The 22,807-nt window shown below is 43.2% G+C and overlaps 1 protein-coding gene across 1 annotated transcript in view; it reads right to left on the minus strand.

The window, feature by feature from the left end:
* Window positions 1-22,807, minus strand: part of TM6SF1 (transmembrane 6 superfamily member 1) — a 556,895-nt gene that overhangs the window by 220,491 nt on the left and 313,597 nt on the right. Inside the window, exon 6 of the mRNA XM_086958234.1 lies at window positions 1,178-1,299. Within this exon, the coding sequence (XP_086814360.1) occupies window positions 1,178-1,299 (122 nt within the window). The remainder of the gene's footprint in view (window positions 1-1,177; window positions 1,300-22,807) is intronic.

The following is a 22,807-nucleotide window of genomic DNA, read 5'->3' on the forward strand; positions in this document are numbered from 1 at the left end:
AGATTACCAGGCAATCACCACGGGGGTAGCGGCAGTGACTGCATTCAGTCCTCTCCCCTCCTCGTTCCTCACAGCAGCAGCACAGCATGGCACTACCTCTGCTCTCTCACTACCGGAAGCGTAGTAAAGTAACTAGTTTTCTGCTCGATTATGAATAATTGACAAACGCCTTGAATTCTGTTGGCACATTACGAATCAGGCTCTGTCCACTCTCATAACTGTATTTCATAGACTACTCCTAAAAAGGGATGGTATTCGCATGCAGGACCTCATCTATTCTACCGTTTTCTCAACATATCATGCTTTGCACAGCTACTAGTTCCACGGCCATGTTTAGAGCAGGTCTCCAAACCTCATGCACCTCACAAAACTGCTACAATACAGTTCTAACTACAACAAGCATCCTATGAATCATGCACTCTGAAAAGAGCACCCAGGGTCACAGTGTGAATCGAAATGCTTCGACATCTTGTTAGAGGTAGGAATGTTATATACATTTTACAGTACATAACAATACAGCACAATTCACATCAGTGACCTGGTGATATCACATATTAACATTGAGGTTTTCCAAGAAAGGTACATACACATCGCAGCTAATGTAGAATAGGAAGAACAGCCCATTTATAAACTAAAACAAATGGATTACATGCAACAGTTTCACAAATCCTTCGCTAGCTCTCATTTCAAAAGAGACAATAATTAAACATATTGATGTTTGTCCAACAGGTCTCTATTACTGACTGTCAAAGGCTCTGGCTACACACGTATATTACTGGGGAAAAATTAGATACATGCATGATAATGCCCTACTGCACTTTTGATCTAGCAAACAAGTATTTGGTGGTACAACCCTAACTCTGTAGAACCTACTGTGAAATAAACCTACTGCCTCTCACCATGCCACTGAAAAAATACTTCATGTATATGCTTGCCTTCCGAAAAATGAGAAATATGGCTAGGGCACTTGACTTAAGTCAAACTTGGAGCATTTTGTAGTAACCTTATATTGTGCTGTCTAAGACACCCAATACAGTGATGTAACAGAACATCTAAACATTTTGATTCAAATAGTTTTAATAAAGTGTACACTGATATATTACAGCCACTAAATATTGACATTGTTATTTTAAAAGAACAACTCTGAAAGCAACAGTTATCTCCTGCAACAAATTACCTTGTTTTTAAGATTATAGCTCACAGATGGTTGATTATAGATTCTGAAACCAGCCCAGATAGGCAAACAAATGTATGGTAAATTCAGAAGGAAAGCAGGGCAGATTCGTGTCCCATATTTGCCTGAAAGGGGAAAAAAATACTGATGAGGAATATGTGAGTTAACATAAAACATATATTTACTGTATAGCAATATAACTCTTGGTCATTACTTTGTACGCACACTATGCTGTTAAATCACTGAGTGATTTAATATGCAGGCCTAACATCTCATACCATAATTTTAGGTTCCTTTAGTTGTTGCGGTTATCTCTTATTCTCAAGCACTATTTCAGTTGCTAAATGAGGTGTGTATTGTAGATAAATGGGTGATGTCTGTATTGAAAGAGTTACTTTGTAGTTAGGTATACTATGTTGTTCATGGAGAAATTACGAGGAACAGACTATGTACAAACAATGGCTTGATACATATATGCCAATATTTTCACACTAGCAAGTGTGATATTTTGAAAGAAAGAACCAGGAGAATGTATTTTCTCCATTGGCTTACATTGCAACAGTGAAAATTTTAGGTGGGAGCCACCTAAAATAAAGTCACTTTTGGCTTTAGGACTCAGAAGTCTCCCATCTCAATCAGATTATTGCCATGTATGTTTATAGTAGGCTGCAAACCTAGAATGTGTAATCCTAGAATTATCATATTTTAATGACATAGCATCTAAATTATGAACGAGGACTAGAGACAAATATAATAGCCAAACAAAGGCGAAACAGTGACGTAGATGATGACTGATCGATAATGGGTGTGATAAAATAAGGCCACAAAGCGACTGTCGTTTTACCCTTGACCCGAGTAACCTCACTTGTGATCTTTTACCATGTTTGTTTCTAATGTGCATTTCGTCAATTAAGAGGGCTCAATAAGAAACTGTTTAAATATGCGATCTCGGGGTCAAAGAAAGGGTCAGCTAAAAGATACTTGATTGTGCAAAACCTGAGCCTTTTCTTTTCTCAATTGATCTATGTTTTCGACAATAGCTGCAAACCTTGAGAGTTCTCCGACAACTCCCTGCATAGCTAAGGTGAAGAAGCACATGTATGTGCAAGGAGATGTCAGCCCGCTCAGATATTAAGCTTGTGTAAAATGTGCCATCTTGCAATGGCCTGCTTATAGTACAGTCTGTTAGACCAATATTTAATAGAATGGGGATAGGTCAGACAAAAGCATCATACATTTCATGTGATCTCTATTGATAGCACTTTAGATTTTTGGTAGGATCCATGGGATCAAGACAATGGATCACTAGCTAATAGAAATGCGTTACCTGTGAGTGCAGTTATCCAGTATTGGTATCTTTCATAGATTCACATGCCTGAATCATTCCCTGATGTCAGGATGGGAGTCTCCGGAACATAAATAAAGTAAAGTAATGTCCCATTAGACATATAGAGTAATAGGCCAAAGGCCTCACATTAGTAACATATCCAGTTCCTTTTGTAATAAGGACCAAACTCTAGAGAGCAACCAATCAGCTGCCACCAACCTCTGGAACCTTCCTGGAAGGAGCTCTAGTCCCTCAGATATTCGTGGGCACAGTGCTATATCGAGGTACAATTGAGAGTACTAGGTGAGCCCTTCCAAGGGAGGCAGGTGGGTTGCATACGAATCTATGAAAGATACCAATACTGGATATCTGCAATTACAGGTAAGTAACGCATTTCTTATGCAGTATTAGGGTATCTTTCATAGATTCACATGCCTGAATCAGAATAGAAAGCAATGATAAGCACATTTCCTTTTGCATAAAGAACATAAAAGCATTAGTTAATAAATATATATATCAACATTAAAATGCAAAGCAATAAATTGCAAGTCTGGCAAATGGTATAACAGTGACAGAGAAATGTGTGTGGAAAAATAAGAGAAAGGCTTGTGGGAAGGAAGGAAGGCTCACCTCTATCAAAATAGATGACGCAACACCGCCTGTCCCATTGCAGCAACCTTTGCTAGCTCTGTACCCAAACAGTAATGTTTGGTAAATGTATGCAGCATCTTCCATGTTGCCGCTCTGCAAATGTCTGTGATGGGCACGCCTACAAACAGTGTCATAGAAGTAGAAACTGCCCTAGTGGAAAGGGCACGAATTCTTGATTGTATAGGTTGACCAGCTTGTTGGTGACAGAAGACAATAGCACCAGAGATCCATCTGGAAATACTTTGCCCAGGAAGGGGTAATCCTTCCTGGGCAAACTGTAAGCCACAAAAAGTTGGTTGGACTTGCTGAAAGATTTTGTTCTGTCAAGGTAGAACTTAAGGCAGCGTTTCAAATCCAGTGAATGTAGAGCTCTTTCAGCTGCTGTTTGAGGATTTGGAAAGAAAGTCTTTAAGACAATAGGCTCATTTAGGTGGAAGTCCGACAGGACTTTTGGAATACATTTTGGATTTGTTCGAAGAATTACCCTGTTGTTCTGGAATTGAAGAAAGGGATCCTGTATAGTGATAGCGTGAAGGTCGCTAACTCGTCTTGAGGATGGAAGTACTAGGAGGAGCGCAGTTTTCCAGGAAAGGAACTTGAGGTCAGCCCTGTGTATTGGCTCAAAAGGGTGCTTCAGAAGCTGAGCGAGTACTGTGTTTAGTTACCATGTTAGAGGTGGAAACTTTACGGGAGAGAAAGTCCAAAACAGACCTTTGAGAATTTTTTTTAACAATCTGTTTGACCCCAAAGAGAAGGTCCTGTAGAAGATCTTCTGAAACAGGATATTGCTGCCAGGTGAACTTTTATGGAAGCGTGGGCAAGGCCCGAAGTAGCTAACTGAAGGAGGTATGGCAATATCTCTTCTGGAGAGGATGTGAAGGGATGCACCTTAGCCGACTTGCACAGAGATACAGAATATTTTCCATTTAAAGGAGTAAGTCCTGTTTGTACTCTCCGCCCGTGCACAAGATAGGACAGCTCTGCAGTCCGGAGGAATGTTAAAATCTGGAAATAAGTGGAAATCAGGAGCCAGGCCGATCATTTGAGAGATGCAGGATTCGGTGTTGGACTTGTTCCTGGTCCATTGTGAGGAGGGGTGAAACCGTGCCAACGGAATTGGAGTTTGCAGGGAGAGGAGATGAAGATCCATGAACCAATGTTGGCGAAGCCATGCTGGGCCTATTAGAACCAGTGTGCAAGACTCTGCCTCCATATTCCTGAGGAGCCTGGGAATGAGGGGAATCGTCAGAAAGGCGTAGGCGAATACGCCGAAACATGATATTGACAATGCATTCCCCAGAGATCCCTGTTGGGGATGCCAGCTTGTGAAGTGTTGGCATTTGGTGTTCTGCCGCGTGGCAAATAGATCCAACCGTGGTTTGCCCCACAGAGAGAAGATGCTGTTGAGAGTATCTTGGTTTAACTCCCACTTGTGGCAGGTTGTCTGCATTCTGCTTAGAGAGTCTGCCAATGCATTGTCTTTTCCTGGAACATACTCCGCTTGCAGGGAAACTTTGTGCTGAAGAGACCAGTTCCAGATTTTCTGAGATTCTTGAGAGAGTGAGAGTGAACGAGTCCCTCCTTGCTTGTTCAGGTAGTGCATTGTCGTAGTGTTGTCCATTCTGACCAGCACATGTGAGCCTTTTATTCTGGGAAGGAAAACCAGGAGGGCTAGATAGACAGCTATGAGTCCTAGGAGGTTTATGTGCAGTTTCCGCTCGGAAGACTACCACTTTCCTTTGATCTGAAGTTCAAGAAGGAAGGATCCCCAACCTTCTAGAGACGCATCCGTGGTTATAACTTGAGGGGAGGATTGAGTTAGGAAGGATAGGCCTCTAGACAGATTTTGTGGCTGAGTCCACCAGTTGAGAGCTGTGACCATCTGAGGAGTCACCTGTATAATGTTGTCGAATGATCCGCTGATTTGAATCCACTGAGCCACTGGAAGAGGACACATGCGGAGATGACAGTAAGTAACTAGGAGGATGCAGGAAGACATCATTCCGAGGTGGGATTTGAATAAGCGCACTGAAAGATTTTCTTCTGCATACGCGTTCTGCTAAACGCAGGAGTTTTTGTTGTCGCTCCTGTGATGGGTAAGCTTTTTTCAGGAGTCGTATCCAGGACAGCTCTCAGGAATGTTATCCGCTGAGAAGGCTGTAGAACTGACTTGTCTACCGCCGACGAGGGACCTCTCATCATCAAAGCGGTCGTCGACGGGATGGTCATCGACGGTACACTCTTCGTCGACTAGCGTATCATCGACAATGAAGCACTCGTCGCTGAGGTCATCGTCGAGCGAGTCGTCGACGCTGTCGACGAGGATTTCTTGATTTTGGTAGTCGACGACAAAGGGGTACGTGCCGTCGACGAAGACGTCACTGGCGAAAGGGATGCCAACAAGACTGAAAGTGCAGAATATGTCGTAGTTGACGAAATCACTCCAATGGCAGTCTGAGGAGATTTAGTTGTTGTCAAAGTCATCGTCGAAGAGGTGGTAGTCGATGGGGCTGAGAAAGGCTTTTTGAAAGTGTGTTTCACCCTCGGCGGAGGAGTTAGATGGTCTGAAGCGGTTTTTTTCGACCCTAGAAGCAGAGAAGCCTCCCTGGCAGGAAAATCTTTAGGTGAGACTCTAAAGACTTTTTCTGCGTCTTCTTTTGAGGTTGCTGCGAGGAAGACTCTGGGCCTTTTCGGAGGAGTCTTTGAAGAGGATTTCGACGAGCTCTCACTCTCCTCAGAGAACAAGGGGAGACTCCCTTAGCACGACGTGCGGTAGAAAATCTGAGGGACTAGAGTTCCTTCCAGGAAGGTTCCAGAGGGTTGTGGCAGCTGATTGGTTGGTTGCTCTCTAGAGTTTGGTCCTTATTACAAAAGGACCTGGATATGTTACTAATATGAGGACTTTGGCCTATTACTCTATATGTCTAACCGGACATTACTTTATTTATGTACCGGGGACTCCCATCCCGACGACGGGGAATGATTCAGGGATGTGAATCTATGAAAGATACCCTAATACTGCATAAGTTATATTCCACTGAGGAAACCTCCAACATGTACCTTTTCTTTTTTTATTTTTAGGGTGAAAAATGAGAAACAATTACTGGGACACGCATGAAATGTTGGCTATAGTAGGATCATAATTTTCCCAGTTTTCAGAAACAAGCCGAGCTGTGTCAAATATATATCTTTTAGAGCAGATTTTGCATGTTTCTGAAAAGTACTCCATTTATTCTAATTTTGTGTGGTTTAAATTGACTTGCAATTTGTGGCGCCAAAAGTGTGAAACTTATGGAAGATCCTGGAAAGCTACATCTTTCTGAAAAGTAGACAAAAGTCTGTATTCAGCAAGGTGTCATAATTATACACCCTCAAGGCTTTCCCTAAGAAACTAATCATAGAAATCTGAATGTAATAAAAATAATTAATAATATTTTTTGTCCCAAGAGCTGATTTACAGGAGGAATATACAAATCACAGTCAATCGACCCTTCTGGCTCGTGGGGATATATGCTATTTGCAGGTTCTCCAAAACCACACAATACTCAGTCATAAACCGAGCTGCAGATCATCAGGATTTTCATTGCCTACCAACCATTCAGCAATTCATGTGGAAAAATATAATGAATGAAAAATAAGTATGTATTTCTGAAATGCGCACAAGATATTGAGTTTAGGAACAGTGGTTATTTGTACACCTATGAATTTAGGGCTACCCATTCTATCATCTGATTCAGGGCGCATTTTGCAAAATGTGTTCTTTCTTCCACATTGGCTTACATTTGGAAGCCATAAAGGGAGAGAAATCCAAATGTTAATAACCAGTGTTCTACTATTCTTGTGTTTCCACGTCTCTCAGTAAAAACTATAGCCTACTTGTGTGACATGGCCTAGCCGCTTTGACATGCAACACCACAAAAAGCAACCTGAAGACATGGCATTTCACCCAGCAAAATCAACACTTTTTTATAAAGTGGGCAACTACAGAATGTAGGCCCTAGTTCAGTGCAAAGTAGACACCCACGGAGTCCAAGGTAGTGTGACTCGCGTGGGTCCACAATGTCTTTTACCCCAGGGCTCTGCAAACCTCGTACTTAGGCTAAAACAGCAATTTTCTTCACATTTCTGTAACAGTAAGTTCTGGAAGTTGTGGGAAGCAACAAAATTCATGCCACCTAGCGTTACCACACTAATTCAGATACAACTTATTTCCCTCCTTTGTTTCTGGGCCTAGCAAAAATGACATTAAATGCTCCAAAACAAGGTGTGGAGAAGTAAAAAAATCGGAGAGAAAATTACTTGGTTTAGCGGTGTGGGTGACTGTGAATTTTGGGCCCTGGATCGCCTGTCACCCATGGAATCCAAGAATCCGGGGTGATGTGACTTGTGTGGAGCCCATGAAAGTTCCAGAAAGTGCAGGGATCCACAAAATTCCTACCACCTTGTATTACCATATTTCCAGATGAAAGCAAAACCTAATTTGTGTGTCTGGGACTAGCACCTGTGACACAAATAAACCCACAAAATGAGACATGGAGACATCCCATTTCACCAATTCCAACCAACCCCTTTTTAGGTTGAGCCACAGCGCGTGCGCTGTTAGGCGATCTGTTATAGGTACTTTGTGGGGGTCAGACTCCTCCCACACGTTGGAATGGCTTTTGTGTGTGTCCTTCAAAAATCGTAGCCTTCAAATGGCTAATGGTGGTGTAACAACAACACACAAGAGAATATAGGGTCAAAGGGATATTTTACCGACCAGCCTCAGTTCCGATCCCCAATTTATACAATAGCAACAACCAACTGAACTGGGGGTCCAATAGATATCAAGCCATCAAGTGCTTTGCAGGTTACTAGTGACAGAATTAGAAGAGTCAAAAATAGCAGGAATACTAAAGGAACCAAAAAGCATTTGAGCTATACTTGGATTCCCATCAATAATCAATCTTGTCATCTGGTTATCCACCCAATTGGATCATATGTCTCCTTATCATGGAGACAGACTTCCAATAAAGGGATTCACTCAATGGAATCAGAATAAGAAACACAGAGAAAAGTGAAACATACTGTGCAGTCTTTACAGTCTGTTACCAATTAAGAATCAAAAAGCAGTGCAAAATCAAAACAAAAGTGTGTGAAGGTAAAATAGAGTCATGAGGAGAAAATAGAGAGTTTATTAGAGTTATCACCTCACCCTCTAGGCTAAAAACAGAACCGTGAAGAGAGCATTATTAACAAATAACTGCTAGGACTAGCGCCTGTGACACAAATAAACCCACAAAATGAGACATGGAGACATCCCATTTTACCAATTCAAATCAACCCCTTTTTAGGTTGAGCTTGCACTGTTAGGCGATCTGTTATAGGTACTTTGCGGGGGTCAGACTTCTCCCACACGTTGGAATGGCGTTTGTGTGTGTCCTTAACCCCTTCTGTGCTCATGACGAGCTGAGCTCGTCATGAACACACCTATTTCTATTATGATCCAGCACAGCAAACAAATATCTCAAGCAGCCAAGGTGTTAAAAAATCGTAGCCTTCAAATGGCTAATGGTGGTGTAAGTCTCACCTTTTTCCAAAAGTTCACTCCCATGTAGTATTTCCGTGAGAGAGAGCAGCGGCGTGCACAGTATTACGTGCTTTTCCGTGGGCATTCTAATTTACATTGCTTCAACATTACCCAGCCCACATACTTATGTGCATTTGTAGAAGATAGACTGTGCTCATGTTTTGACCCAGCCATCTTAACATGGAAAGAAATTACTGTTTGTGTAACCCATTACCGCAAAAAAGGCTATACTCTCAGTATAAAAACTAGTCTTTATATTGAAAAAAACTCATATTACAATATGCATGATGTACTGGTTTTCTCCGCCATGCAATATTTTCAAAATTAATAAAATAAGTAGAATGTTTTATTTAAATTCGTATTTATAGTCACATAAACAAATGTATAATCATAAAAAAGCTTGCTTTCCAAATATCGCTACAGCGAGTAAGGTAGAAAAAAACATTAGTCAGATGCACTGGCTCTTTCCAATGGTGCAGATGGAGGGGCCTGTTTACTTTGGAAGCTTTTGTGCGATCAAGGAGCATGTTAGAATGGAAGACATGGACTGAGATGGAGGAAGCCATTGAAGCACAGGAAGATGAACCTCAGCAGGAGTACGGGAGGGAGGAGGTCAATAACTGCGACGGCCAACCGGCGGAAGAGAATGGCGATTCTAATGGCATTTAAGTGTAAAACCTACCTATTGTCTTTGAGATTGCTGGGCAGGCTGCACTCTGTAAATGCTAGGGTAGGGTATCGGGGCAAGCTAGTAGTACGGGTAACAATAGTCCCCACATAAGCGTCTGACTTGTTGTAAAGACAGGGTTGTGTAAAAAGTAGTAGGCCTTGAAAAACGTGCTATTGAATTTTAGGCCGTCTTAAGGGATGGTGTGGGGCTCACTTTTAATATTGATTGTGCAATCTCTGGCCGTCTTGTGTAATATCACGCACACTAAGAGATTATCACACACACCAAGAGGTTGTTATGGGCAATATTTTTATTTGTTCAAATAAAAAAATAGTTCTTCAGGTAGATTTTAGAGTTGGATGGAAGGAACTGAAAGAGGTGTCATTAGTTTGCTTCACAAGTTCATTAAATAAGGGTTTCTTGTGTTTAGCAGTAGTTGGCAGGTTTGGAGGAATGGAAGGAATGGAAGGAACAAATAACATGGTTGGATATGTTGGAGTAAACAGAATGTCAGGAAAATAAAAAAGAACACTATTGACGGGATTCACACACTAGACACCGGGGAATGTTTTTCATAGGGGAGATTCCATGGAGCACCGAAAGCAGAAAGCTACAGAACTCTATGGTAAATGCCCTACCATGAAACATTCCCACCCTTTTGATAAAACACTATTCCACATATGTGAGTGGGCTTATTGCACAGAAAAGGAATAGGCCACAATTGTGACCATGTGAAGACTACTTTAACACTATCATGACATAAAATGTTTACATATTTGGCCATTTCCTATCAGTCATGAAATGCCTACCCACACATATGAGGTACTGTTTTTAATAGAAGGTGGTAACACTGGGTGGTGGGAGGTTTGCTGTTCGCCATACCTTCTGCCACTTTCTCTCAGAGAATTTTTTTTTAATCAATATTCGACCTGTGTATGTAATACAAGTAAGAAGAAATGGTGGCATCCTTGGAAGCCATAGCAACCAGAACACCTCCTGTTGTCTAGTGTTCAGAAATGACTGGGTTTGGTAGGTGTCTCAAGGCACAAAAGGAGCTGGGGCTGAGATGTTGTTTCTATTTGGATTTATTCTCAGGCGAATGAAAAAATCCAAAAGGTGGTCCTCCCTGATTGCAAAACATGTGCATCTGTGCTCCAAGAAAGGAGCAGGTCACTCTATAAAATATTTCTGAGGCAAAGAAAAAAACTAAACTGCATCCAGGCTGCTCAATGGGGTGCAGATGGCACTCTTCCCAACACTGGAACCAGAGCCTGTTTCCAGCCCAAGTCCAACATCCCTTCCCTTGTCAAGGTCTTTGCTCCACCCTAAACCCCACCAGCAAAGTCTGACATGATCCACTCCTCTGCAAGTGGACCTCCAGAAATGGGGATATAGAGACAGTACTACTGATGCTTTTTAGTGGTTTGGGCCTGAAACTTAGATTTGGCTGCTATCCTGACTTAAGTTAGACACTCAAAGCGATGGACATAATGGCACTGCATGTAAGTCTCAGATTTAGGTTGATCTAAAAGTGGCAAGAATGTTACTCATTCTTCTGATTCCCTAGGTCTTCTACAACATCTGCTTAGGGTCTTCAACCTTTTCACTAACAATAGCTACCTATGTTCAATTAGAATCATCCTGACCTATTAATATTATTAGTGTTGTACACAGCAGACAAGATTGCATTAGTGATCATCGTATTCATAACCAGCTGTGCAAGATTGCCAGCAGAAATGTGAAAAAGGCTTAGTCAATTTGCAGTGTTTCTACAAGGGTAATACATAACAGCCACAGCTATTATGCCCCCTGCCACCAAGGTAATAATATTAGTAACACGTTTCCTAATGCTGCATGATTTATCATTTCAATATCAGCTTTAAATATATTTTGGCATGTATGGGTTCTGAAAATACACTTATTTTGAATATCATATACACACTGGGCTGCACACAGGAGAGCTACTGGTAGGTGGGGGAGATTGACCCTGTCTCTTACATGTGCTAATACCCTCTTGACCGTCTCCTTTGACATACACTGGCATTGTGACACAGATTCCTGGAACTCCATCTCAGAGCCTGAGCAAGATTTAGCCCTATGCCCCCACCTTTCAGCTGCAATTCCTCCTATCCTTATTTTGGTAATCATCTCGTGCAGGTCAATTGCTGACCGTGGCACCTGAGCTGTGGTTGTGAGAGGAGGCCATTAACAGAGGGTGAACACGAGGGGGGCTGCTTCTGTGACCCCGCCACCATAAGGAGACTTGCTGGGACTTTTTAGAGAGGTCCTGGACACCAACAGATGCTAGGAAAAAGCCAAGCATGTACTGCTCCTGCGTCCAAATGCACTGCTGTTACAGGCCCAGCTGTTTAGGAGAGAATAAGAAAACATTATATTGGTTTCAAAGCTACGGCCTTCAATAGGTTCAGCATTGGGACAGCATGTCATAGGTCTTTTGGAAAGGTGTACGGAAGAGGGAACTTGGCCATAGCAGGTCCTCCTACTTTGATGTAGAACATATTTGTAACAATGAAGCAGATTCAAGTAAGTGTGCTGGTCATCAGTGCTAAAGCTATGTGACCAATCGTAAGAGATGCAGCGCCAATATTTAGTTGCAAACTCTGAGATTTAACAAATCACAGGGAATGCAACAGCAAATGGCTTTTATGTATGTATTAAACTCATTTTGTGAGCCAAATCGCAACATGGGTTAGCTAACCATATCGAATCACATTTAGGAAAAGATGTAACTGCAATTAGATATGGCATTTATAAATGGTTTGTGACACAATTGCAGTCTCAAAACGCTCAATTAATTATAGTAATGACAAAGGAGGCGGGAACAAATTTGCCAAGGCGAGGGTGCCCCCATCACTTTTATGAATTAGGTCAGTTGATCTTTGGCAGGGAGAGGGAGTACGTGGTGGTCATTTGCTTGGCTTGCAGCCCCAAAGCTTTCTCAAACAGAAACCGTTTTTTTTAAAGCTGCACCACTTCCATTACGGAATAGGGGCTGGTTTACAAAAAAGCTTCCTTTTTGGGAGTGCAAACCAAGGGTGGTTGTCTGCCGTTCCTTGCATTCCTGTTTTGTAGCCAATTACAGGATGTCACAAATAGAGATCTGCCTAATTAATATTCATTAAGGTGGTCGTTCTGCGACTGGACATTTTGTGATGTGGACAAATAAATCAAAGGTCGCATTTAAAATCAAAGACAGGTCACAAAAAGTTAGTGCACAATTTGTAACTATTTTTTTGAGACCTGTCTCTTGGTACATCAGCCCTAAGGGAACTCCAACACAGAACAGGAACTCTTAAAAGCTGGGAAGGCATTGGCACCAAGGTAAATGAAACACAGAGTAAACTACAATCAGGACTAATGGGGCAAACATGTGATTGAGGATAGAGCTGGCCTTGTGTGTCAATCAATACCCACTACTGATGGCACAGAATGTCCTGGTGAGCTATACGTTTATGTGAGACAGTGAGAGAGGCGGATTCCACCAAAATATTAAGGTTCTTAATGACAATAAGCTTCGATGCTAGGAGCAGAATTGATTTCAGCTAGAAAAGAAAAAAACAACATCACTAACAGAGCACAGGGGGCACTAGATAAGAAGGGAAATTAGAGTAAAAGGGAGTTAGGAGAGACTATTTAGCTGCTAAATAGCATCCAAATAATTAGAATCTATGGGTATTAGGGTCAGAGAAAAAATCTCTTAAGCAATCGGTAAAACTCTCTCCAGTGGGAAAATGCAAAGAACTGCCATATCAATTTATATCCACTAGGGTTAGTATAGGCTATGGCAGAATGTGTCTGTGAGCCAAGATTCATTTATACCCAAATGACTGATCAATCAATAACTCATAGATTCAAAACTTTGACGTTTCAATCACTCAATGTGCATTAACAAGAGCTGCATTATTGACTCTCCCGGATTTACCAATTCCTCACTCTCATGCAGCAACTTCCTCACTACTGCGGGGTTTGGTATCTGGCCATGGGCATCACAGACCACTCCCCACTTTAGGGGATCTTTGGTCTTCACAGAGGGCTGAACCAATACCTGGTACCTCAATGTTTATTGCATCAGAGAAGGTCTCGTGGAGGTGAGAGAGCAATATTTTTCTGAGAATGAGTCCTTAGTTGACTCCACACAGACCTTTTAGGAGGCGCACAAAGTGGTAATTAAAGGGAAGGGCCTCTCCCTGATAGTGGGATATAAAAATGATGAGGGAGCCAAGTTAGAGACACTCCAGCAAGAGATTCACAACTTAGAAACAGAACTTACTGAACAGGAGGATACAGAAAACAAGCATGCCCGGGGCTAAAGGAAAAATAATATAGAGATGCAGCAACTGATGCTGTTTGGGCGAGCCATGAGGACACGCAACACGCCCTTCATGAGGTTGGTAATAAGGCTGAGAAAATTTTAGCCTGGCTGGATAAGCAGGAACAGGCTGGCCACTGAGCATCAGAGATCAAAACTGCCATTGGCCTATGGGTGAGAGATAGACAAAATGAGGCAGATGCCTTCGCCTCCTACTACACACAGTTATACAGTCCAGGGAGGACCTGGCTTGGCAGTTTGGTCTGGACTGTTCCCATGAGGCACAGGGTCTAGACTGATTTGCATATGGCTGGGTCTAAACTGGGGTGGCATGGTGAGCAAAAGAACAATGGATTTAACCCAGATCGCTTGACTGGAGGTGAATGTATGATTTATTCAGCATTCCGTCCATCATTTGTTTCCTTAGCACTTTTCACCCTAAGGGGGATGGGTATGCCCAGACCTGGGTCCCTTGCTCACTGTGCCACTGGATTCAAAATAGCCTGGCTGATGAAGGGTAATACCAAGAAACCGATCCCTGGATGCTTGTTTTCGGTCCAGGGAGGACCTGGCTTGGCAGTACGGTCTGGACTGTTCCCATGAGGCACATGATCAAAACTGATTTGCATATGGCTGGGTCTGAACTGGGGTGACATGTTGAGCAAAATCACGATGGATTTAACCCAGATCTCTTGACTGGGGCTGAATGTATGATTTATTCAGCATTCTGTCCATTATTTGTGTGCGTGACAATTTTCAAGAGTTTGCCCTGGTGCTCTCGCTTGATGCCCAAATGGCATTTGACACTGTGGAGGGGACATTCATGCTTGAGGTGTAGGCCAGGCTAGACTTTTGCCCGCGCTTTACAGCATGCATACACCTCCTATATACTGAATCACTGGCACAAGTAAAAGTAAATGGGGGACATCCCAAGTGTTCAGGCTACAACGCGGCACCAGACAGGGCTGCACGCTATTGCTACTAATTTTGACCTTGATATTCAAACCTTTGGCAGCCTGGATCAGAAAAGTACCACTGTCCTTGGCCTTCATTGGCCCGACCATTGGGAGGAAAAAATATCACTTTATGCAGAGGATTGTCTGCTCTACATGGTAGACCCCATCCATACATTAGGTAGGTTATTGCAAATACCTATCCTTTTTGGCCACTACTTGGGCTACAGCATTAACTGGCGAAAATTCCTTATAAATATCCATAACAGACAAATACCAAGATTTCCCTGCTACCGAGAGGCACAATTGCAACAGATGGATTCCACTATCTCGGAATCTACGTAACGACGGACCCTGACTTGTTCAACAGTAATAATTTGACACCGCCTCTGGAAAGACTGAAACAAGATGTCTAGCACAAAGGTCCCTGCCATCATCGCTCTTCAGCAGAGCCGCTCTCTTCAAAATTATGACCCTACCTCGTTTCCTCTATGCCTTGCAAACCACATGCTATCCGGTCCATAACGCATACTTTAAGGCAATTAAGGGTGGGAATTAGGACATTGCTCTTGAACAGGGGCCTGGCATAAATAGCAATAGATAAACTCACGAAGGGGTGGGTCGATGGAGTGATACCCCTGCCCAAAATCCAGAAATACTACTGTGCTGCACAACTGACCACTACTATCAACTGGGTTTGCCTCCACCCAGAAGAAACTACATTCGGGATGGATAGACAGGATATGCAGCCATTGGGACACCTCAGGGCTATATATGGAGGAACTAAAAACACAAACCTTCGAGGTCCAACAGTGGTAGTGATATACCTCTGGCAAACAGCTAGACATGCCTTGGGATGGAAGGACAAGATAATGCAAGCCACTCCTCTCTGGGAAATGGTGAAATTAGGTACACTGGGAAGGCAAACAGGGTTTGATAAATGAGACCTAATTGGCCTCTACAAAGTAGGGGATCTATGGGGACAAGGGGATCTGATCCCCCTCACAGATCTACAGCGCAAATATCAGCTAGCCACCACCAAAATATTCTGCCACCTACAGGATTTGTCACACACTTGTAGCGGCACTGCCGAAAGGTAAGGGACTCCTTGAGTCTTCGCCCCTAAAGGCGAGACTGCTAGATGAATATATGCCCCGGAAAGCCACTTCCCAATTGTACCAAAAATGTATTAACAGCCCTCCAGATGCCTTGCTGCAGCTGCGGGAACAGTAGGTATAGGACCTCGAGGGACTTGAGGATAATGAATGGACAAAATCCTTGTTATTCTTGAGGGAGGTGGCGATTCGAGCATGATTTCACTTAGTGCAGCTAAAAATACCCCACCAGTCCTATTATGCACAGACCACTATGGTAAAAAAGGGTAAGACAACTGAGATGTTTTGTCGACATCAGTGCAGCCAGGTTGGCACATTCTATCATATTGTGTGGGCCTGCCCGAAGATTCAATGATTCTTGGAGTTAAGGGTTGCAGGTATGAATGAGGTGTGGGGGGGGGGGGTGCAATATGAGCATCTCAGTAAAATGGTGCCTATATAACATCTGGGATGAGACACCATCAGATGTCTTGCATAGAGCATACATTGATGACTTTGGGACTGGTAGTAGCCAAACTAAACACAGCAAGAATTTAGGGGGTAGAACAGACACCAAAACTGGGGGAATGGCAGCGTGATATATGGAAGTGGTATCTGAAGGTTGTGGCTGTCCCCAAAAGTGGGCGAAAACCCGGAGCTAGGAGAAAATGGAGTGAATAGAGGAAAATGTTGTGCTTCTCTTGCCCACAATGTTCCAGAGGAGATGCTTCCCAAATACTCTACGTTGGATGTTAATGCCAATTGTTTTCTGTGGAGGGGGGCACAAGGAATGACAAATGTTAAGAGGAAATTACGGTTTATGGACACACCAGTGTAAATAGTGTCATGTTTTTTGACTCTTTATTGAATTGTCAATAAAAAAGATTTACAAGAACTGCATTAACGAAATCTGGAGTAAAGAGCAATATAAATCTTTGGACACAAAACGAAAGTCACACTAGAGATCCCGCGCTCAGAGAGATAATATTGAAACCAGCCGAACAGTGAACAAAAACCAAGCAACTTCCAAAAATGATACTAAAAGCATCATTTACTTTTAACCTCCCTTTTATTCAGTTTGAGAAGAGAAGGGCAGGTTTCTCTCTTTTTTTAAATATATTTTTTATTAACTCTGTCCGGAGTCACATCCTTTCACTAGGGCTCGAACCCTCTTCTACTCCTACCCTGCCGTTCCTTCCATCCGCCCTTCCCCCACAACGCCCTCTCCCACCCGACCCACTCCCTCCTACCCCCTCTCTATCTATTCTCTTACTGAATACCAGGTCAGCGGTCAAGCACCATCATGAGCTCTTTGTCTTGCTCGATTCTGAGAAGCCTGACCTACTGCTCCTGACCAAAACCTGGTTCTGCGACTCTTCTCTTCCCGTTCTCTTGGCTACCCTCCCCCCTTCCAACGTGGCCTTACGCGCCGATCGTTCGGCAGGTAGGGTTGGCGGTGGAGTGGCGATGATCGCTCGGTCGGAACTAAATTTTCAAACCATTCCCTCTTCCCCCCATCCCTTCCACCGAATTCCTAACAGTTCGCTCCCTCGCCTTTTCCCCCCCCATTACCTGTCTCCTAATGTACCGTCCTCCCCAGTCTTTGCCTCTGTTCTTGCCGGCTTTCCAAGATCTATTGGCCAACATGGTGGTCAACTACGCATCGGTCCTGGTACTTGGGGATTCAATTACTGGCCCTCGGACCCATCTGAGTGCACAGCCTCAAAAGAATTCACTGAGTCCCTCACATCTTTAAATTTTATGTCGCACATCTCTGTCCCCACTCACTCTCATGGTCACATACTTGACCAGGTCTGGTCCCTTAATCTCTCAGTTTCCCCGGTGTCGGTTTCCCCCTGCCCTTGGTCCGATCACGCCCTTATTTCTTTCTCCATCTCTCTCTACCAGGTACCCAAAGTCCCCCACGCCAAAAATACCTGGGCGCGGAATTGGAACAGAGTCAACTTTCCCACCCTGACGTCTCACCTGCGGAACTCTTCCCCGTCCCTTTCCGGTCTTTCGTCCGACTCTCAAGCCAACATTATTAACACCTGGCTGGCTAGAGGTTGCGACTCAGTGGCTCCCCTGCGTCGCATTTCCGTTCGGCGACCCAAGGAATCTAATAGGTGGTTTAATGACCACCTAAAAGAACTAAAATTGGCCACCCGACAAGCAGAAAGGCACTGGAGGAAAAATTACTGTCCTTCACTAAAAACTCTCTATCTGTCATCACTCGCCGACTACAAGACCGCAACCCTCGCCGCCAAATCCTCTTACTTCTCAACAAAAATAATGTCTGCCGAAAATAAACCTAGGGAGATCTTCGGCATAGTGCAGGACTTGGCTTACTCCGATAGAGCCTCACCTCAGATCCCCCCATCTCAGCCCCTTTGCAACCAACTAAATACCTACTTTCTCGACAAGATCACTACCATCAAGGCCAACATCCCCCCCCCCCTCGTCTGCCTTTATTGACCCTTCTCCTCCTGCTATTCAAAACCTTCTCACCTCCATCCCTCCCCTCACTGAAGAGGCATTTCTGGAGATACTCCCCAGAGTGAAATCAGGTTCTCCGGCAGATATCTGTCCGGCGCGAATCCTCCAACAAATTTACTCCTCTTGTCCTGAACCCCCTATTGCCTTCCTTAACAGCTCCCTAGCGCAGGGAGTAGTGACCCCTACGCTCAAATCAGCCACCATAGTGCCCATTCTAAAGAAGCCTGGCGCTGACCCATCCATCTCAGCCAACTACCGCCCCATTTCCCTGCTGCCCTACCTGGGCAAGGTGCTGGAGCGCCATGTCACCGCAGTTCTCAGCACCCACGTAGAGGCTAATGGGGGACTGGCTTCCCGCCAGGCAGGCTTTCGACCGAGGCACTCGACAGAATCAGTCGTGGTATCAGTCCTGGACAACCTCAGGAAGGGTATGGATCACAACAAACACCAGGCGCTGGTACTCCTCGACCTCTCCGCCGCATTTGACACGGTTGACCATACCATCCTATTGTCCCGTGTCAAGGCGGCTGGAATCGAGGGATCCGCCCTGGTGTGGCTGTCCTCCTTCCTGAGGGACCGCACCCAGGTGGTCCGGCTAGGAGACTTCACAACCACCCCACTCCCCGTCACGTGCGGTGTCCCCCAGGGCTCTTCCTTGTCTCCCCTACTATTTAATCTTTACATCTTTCCCCTTATCTTCGCTCTTCAGCAGCTGGAGGTCACCGTGTAGAACTACGCGGATGACCTCCAGCTCATCTTTGATCTATCCTCTTCCCCCCTCTCTGTCTCCAGTTTTCAGCACACTATGACATTCATCAGGGACTGGATGAGCCACAACCATCTCAAGTTGAACCCGGACAAGACCGAGTTGGTTCTTACCGGTGGTTCTTCCAGTCCCTGGAACTCCCTCTTCTGGCCCCAAACCCTCGGTCCCGCCCCCACCCCTTCAACCACGGTGAAAACACTGGGGGTTAAAATGAATAATCAGCTCACCCTTCACTCTCAAATCAGCTCTGTAGTTTCTTCCTGCTTCCTTACCCTCCGAACTATCCGCACTGTCTCCCGTTTCTTCACCCCCCAGGCACTCAAAATGATCATGGCCGCGCTCGTGATATCACGGCTGGACTATGCCAACGCCGTCTATAATGGCATACCAGCATACAGCCTAAGGAGGCTACAGTTGGTTCAAAACCAAGCTGCCCGGCTGGTTTTTGGTCTCCCACGCTTTCACCACTCCACACCCCTCCTCAGGGAGCTTCATTGGCTACCTGTTAAGGAACGTTCTCTGTTCAAAACCGCCTGTATGGTTTTCCAGGCCCGTCAAGGCACCGCCCCTGCCTTCATTTCTTCACTTATAAAAGAATACGTTCCCCCAAGAGAAGTTCGATCCTCCACCAAGTCCCTTCTTCAAATCCCACGCTTCAGGCGCAAAAAGTGGGGTGGGTCCAATTTTTCCACCTTGGCCCCCACTTTCTGGAACTCCCTCCCTGACCACCTTCGTGCTTCCACCCATTATGTATCCTTCCGCAAGGAATTGAAAACGTTTCTTTTTAAACAGGCTTTCCCTGCGTAACCCTCTCTCTTCCCGGCTCTATTACCGGTTCTCACTTTTGTCTCTGTAGCCAATACCCTCCACTAGCGCCAAGAAACCGACAGGTGCACGCCGCGCTTTACAAATGTTTTAAATTAGAAATTATTAACAACACGAGAAAATACATTTGTAATATTTACATAATACATTTTAACAAAAGAGAAATTGAAAACAACAAAAGTAAAATAATTGAAGATCAATACACATATAAAGTTTAGCCAGATAGAAAAAAGGACAATAAATTATTAAGCAGCATAGATCAGAGTAGACAAAAGAACATTTTAGCATTTACAATCGTAGAACAGCAGAGATATTAAACAAAAGTTCCCCAAACTCTATCCAATTTCATCAGTGATCTAACTCCTCTTATTTTCGCTAATGCGGACTCCATAGTATCAGTTTCTTTGACCAGGGACCACCATTCCATAATGTGAGGTGGTTTCGGGGAAATCCATGCCCTGGCGATAGTCGGTCTAGCACAGGAAAGTAAAATGGTTAGTAAGTCTTTCTGTGGACTATTCAACGGTTGTATGCCTAGTAGTACCAATGTTACAGTAAAGGGAGAAAATCTAACGAGTTTTGGTTCAAAACATTGTCCAATCCAGACCAAAACTCGGTCAGTGCTGGACATGAAAAAAGCATATGTTCAAGATCAGCTGCCATTAAATCGGATTTGAGGCATTTAGACTGGTCGTTTGTAGGGCTATTTAGGGACCATTTTGAAATTCTTTCTGGTGTATTATATAAAAGACATATTGTTTTATATTGTTGTAGCCTTAAGCTAGAGGACTGTACTAATATATTGATGCTACAGAGACAAGCAGAGATCTTAATTAGCAGTTATATTGGTACCAAATGTTGTGCTCCACTTCATAGCAAGTTTCACACAATCATCCACCTTATAAGAATTAACGCATTTGTAGCCCTTACTGATAAATGATTTTGTTTTTACTGATTAAAAGCAATTCCAGGTATCTGAATCAGAAATTTCCCTCATATTTAGCTTGCATATAAAACAAAATTGCGGATTTGCATATACTTAAACCGCATGGTTTCAGTCAGTTTATAAAGATTTTGGAGTGCCATAAAGGTCCCCTAAAGTTTTTATTCCAGACATAGCCCATGTATTGCCCACTCCATCATTGAAGATTCCAGGAAGTCCCGGATTACCCCACAGGGGTAGTTTAGGATGAAAGAAAGAAGTTTTACACATGGTTAAAATAAAAAACCAAATTCTAACTATCTCCCTTGTGGTCTTAAACTTTACCCTTTTGAAATAATTAGGGTGGTTCACTCTCGCTAAGAACTGATTAGAGTCCTCGCACAGCATGAGCTGATGAAAGTAGTATTGATTGTTTGGATTAAATAAACTACGGAGGCAACCAAAAAACGTTGCAAAAAAATATAGCCTGATATCGGGAAAATTCAGCTTGCCTTTATTAAATGGAAGCTTGAGTAAGGCAATTGATACGGGTGCTTTTTTATAACCCCAGATAAAGCTACTAAAAATCCCATCTCGTTTTAAAAAAAAAGAATTATTAACACGTAGTGGAATTGATCTAAATAAATAAAGAATTTTTGGCAATACCTTCATTTTTTATTAAATTAATTCAGCCGCCAATACTTAGTAGGACCTTGTGCCATTTTTTCAATACAACAGACACTTCTTTTAATAGAGCCTCATAATTGAGTGTGATTATTTCACTTATTTTAGATGAAATTGTGACACCCAGATATGTAGATGCCCTGCATAACCCTTGAACTAAAGCCTGGGGTTTATAATTAGCTATTATCTGTGTTTTATTTAGGTTTAATTTATATCCAGAAATTGCCGCAAAACTATTAGCTTCATCAGTTATACCGTATAGAGCTTCTACAACATCTGTAGAATATATGGCAATATCATCAGCATAAGCTGTAATTTTTAAAGAATAAAGGCCGAAATGAAAAGGAGCGATTCGAAGTTGAGTCTATAGTGCATTAAGAAATGGTTCCATAGAGAGGGCAAACAGCAATTGTGACAAAGGGCACCCTTGCTGAGTGCCCCTGGATATTATGAAATTAGAAGATGTCATACCAGCATAAATAATTTTAGCAGTTGGGTGATCATATAAAGCATGTATCCACCTTAAATATTGACCTTTAAAACCGAAAGTTGTCATTACAGCCCAGAGATAATTCCACCCCACTCGGTCGAAAGCTTTATCAGCGTCCAGCAATACCATACCGAGTTGGGTGGAGTCAATCCCTGCTACATCAAATGCCGTTATAGCCATATTTACATGGGCTGTTGTGTCCCTGCCCATGATAAATCCATGCTGTTGAGGATTGACTAATTTCGGCATGAGAGGAGCCAATCGTATAGCAAGGACTTTAGCAAATACTTTTGCGTCCGTGTTAATCAGTGAGATGGGTCTGTATGACCCACACTCATTAGCAGGTTTATTCTTTTTTTTAAACTATCTTTGTGATGTTCAACAAATTAGGAGCCTTTCCGCTCAGACCAATTGAATTAATTACCTGACAAAAGAGGGGGAGTAATTCATCAGTACGGATTTTGTATAATTCTTCGGGTAACATTTCCTCCCCAGCAGCCTTGCCTGATGGCAGAGAAGCAATTGCGAGTCTAATTTCTGTCATATTGATGTTATTAGTTAATTGATCAAATCCTTCTATTTCTCTGCTATTTATCATATTAGTGTCCAAATACATTTGTATGCTATTCATGGTAGGATGATTTTCTGGAGTATACAGAGTTGTATAATAATTAAAATATTGTTCCATTATCTGTGCAGACTGTTTATAGATAATGTATATAATCCGCCAGGCATCCTTTATGTTGTGTATGCGCTCTACTTCTAGAATAGCAGCTCGTGTCTTACTCATCCATTGAAAAGCTCCCCGCCTGGTGGTATCTAACTCATAATTCATTATAGAATTAAAATCTCCCAT

This window comes from Lissotriton vulgaris, chromosome 2_1, assembly GCF_964263255.1.
Source record: "Lissotriton vulgaris chromosome 2_1, aLisVul1.2, whole genome shotgun sequence".
NCBI classification, from domain to species: domain Eukaryota; kingdom Metazoa; phylum Chordata; class Amphibia; order Caudata; family Salamandridae; genus Lissotriton; species Lissotriton vulgaris.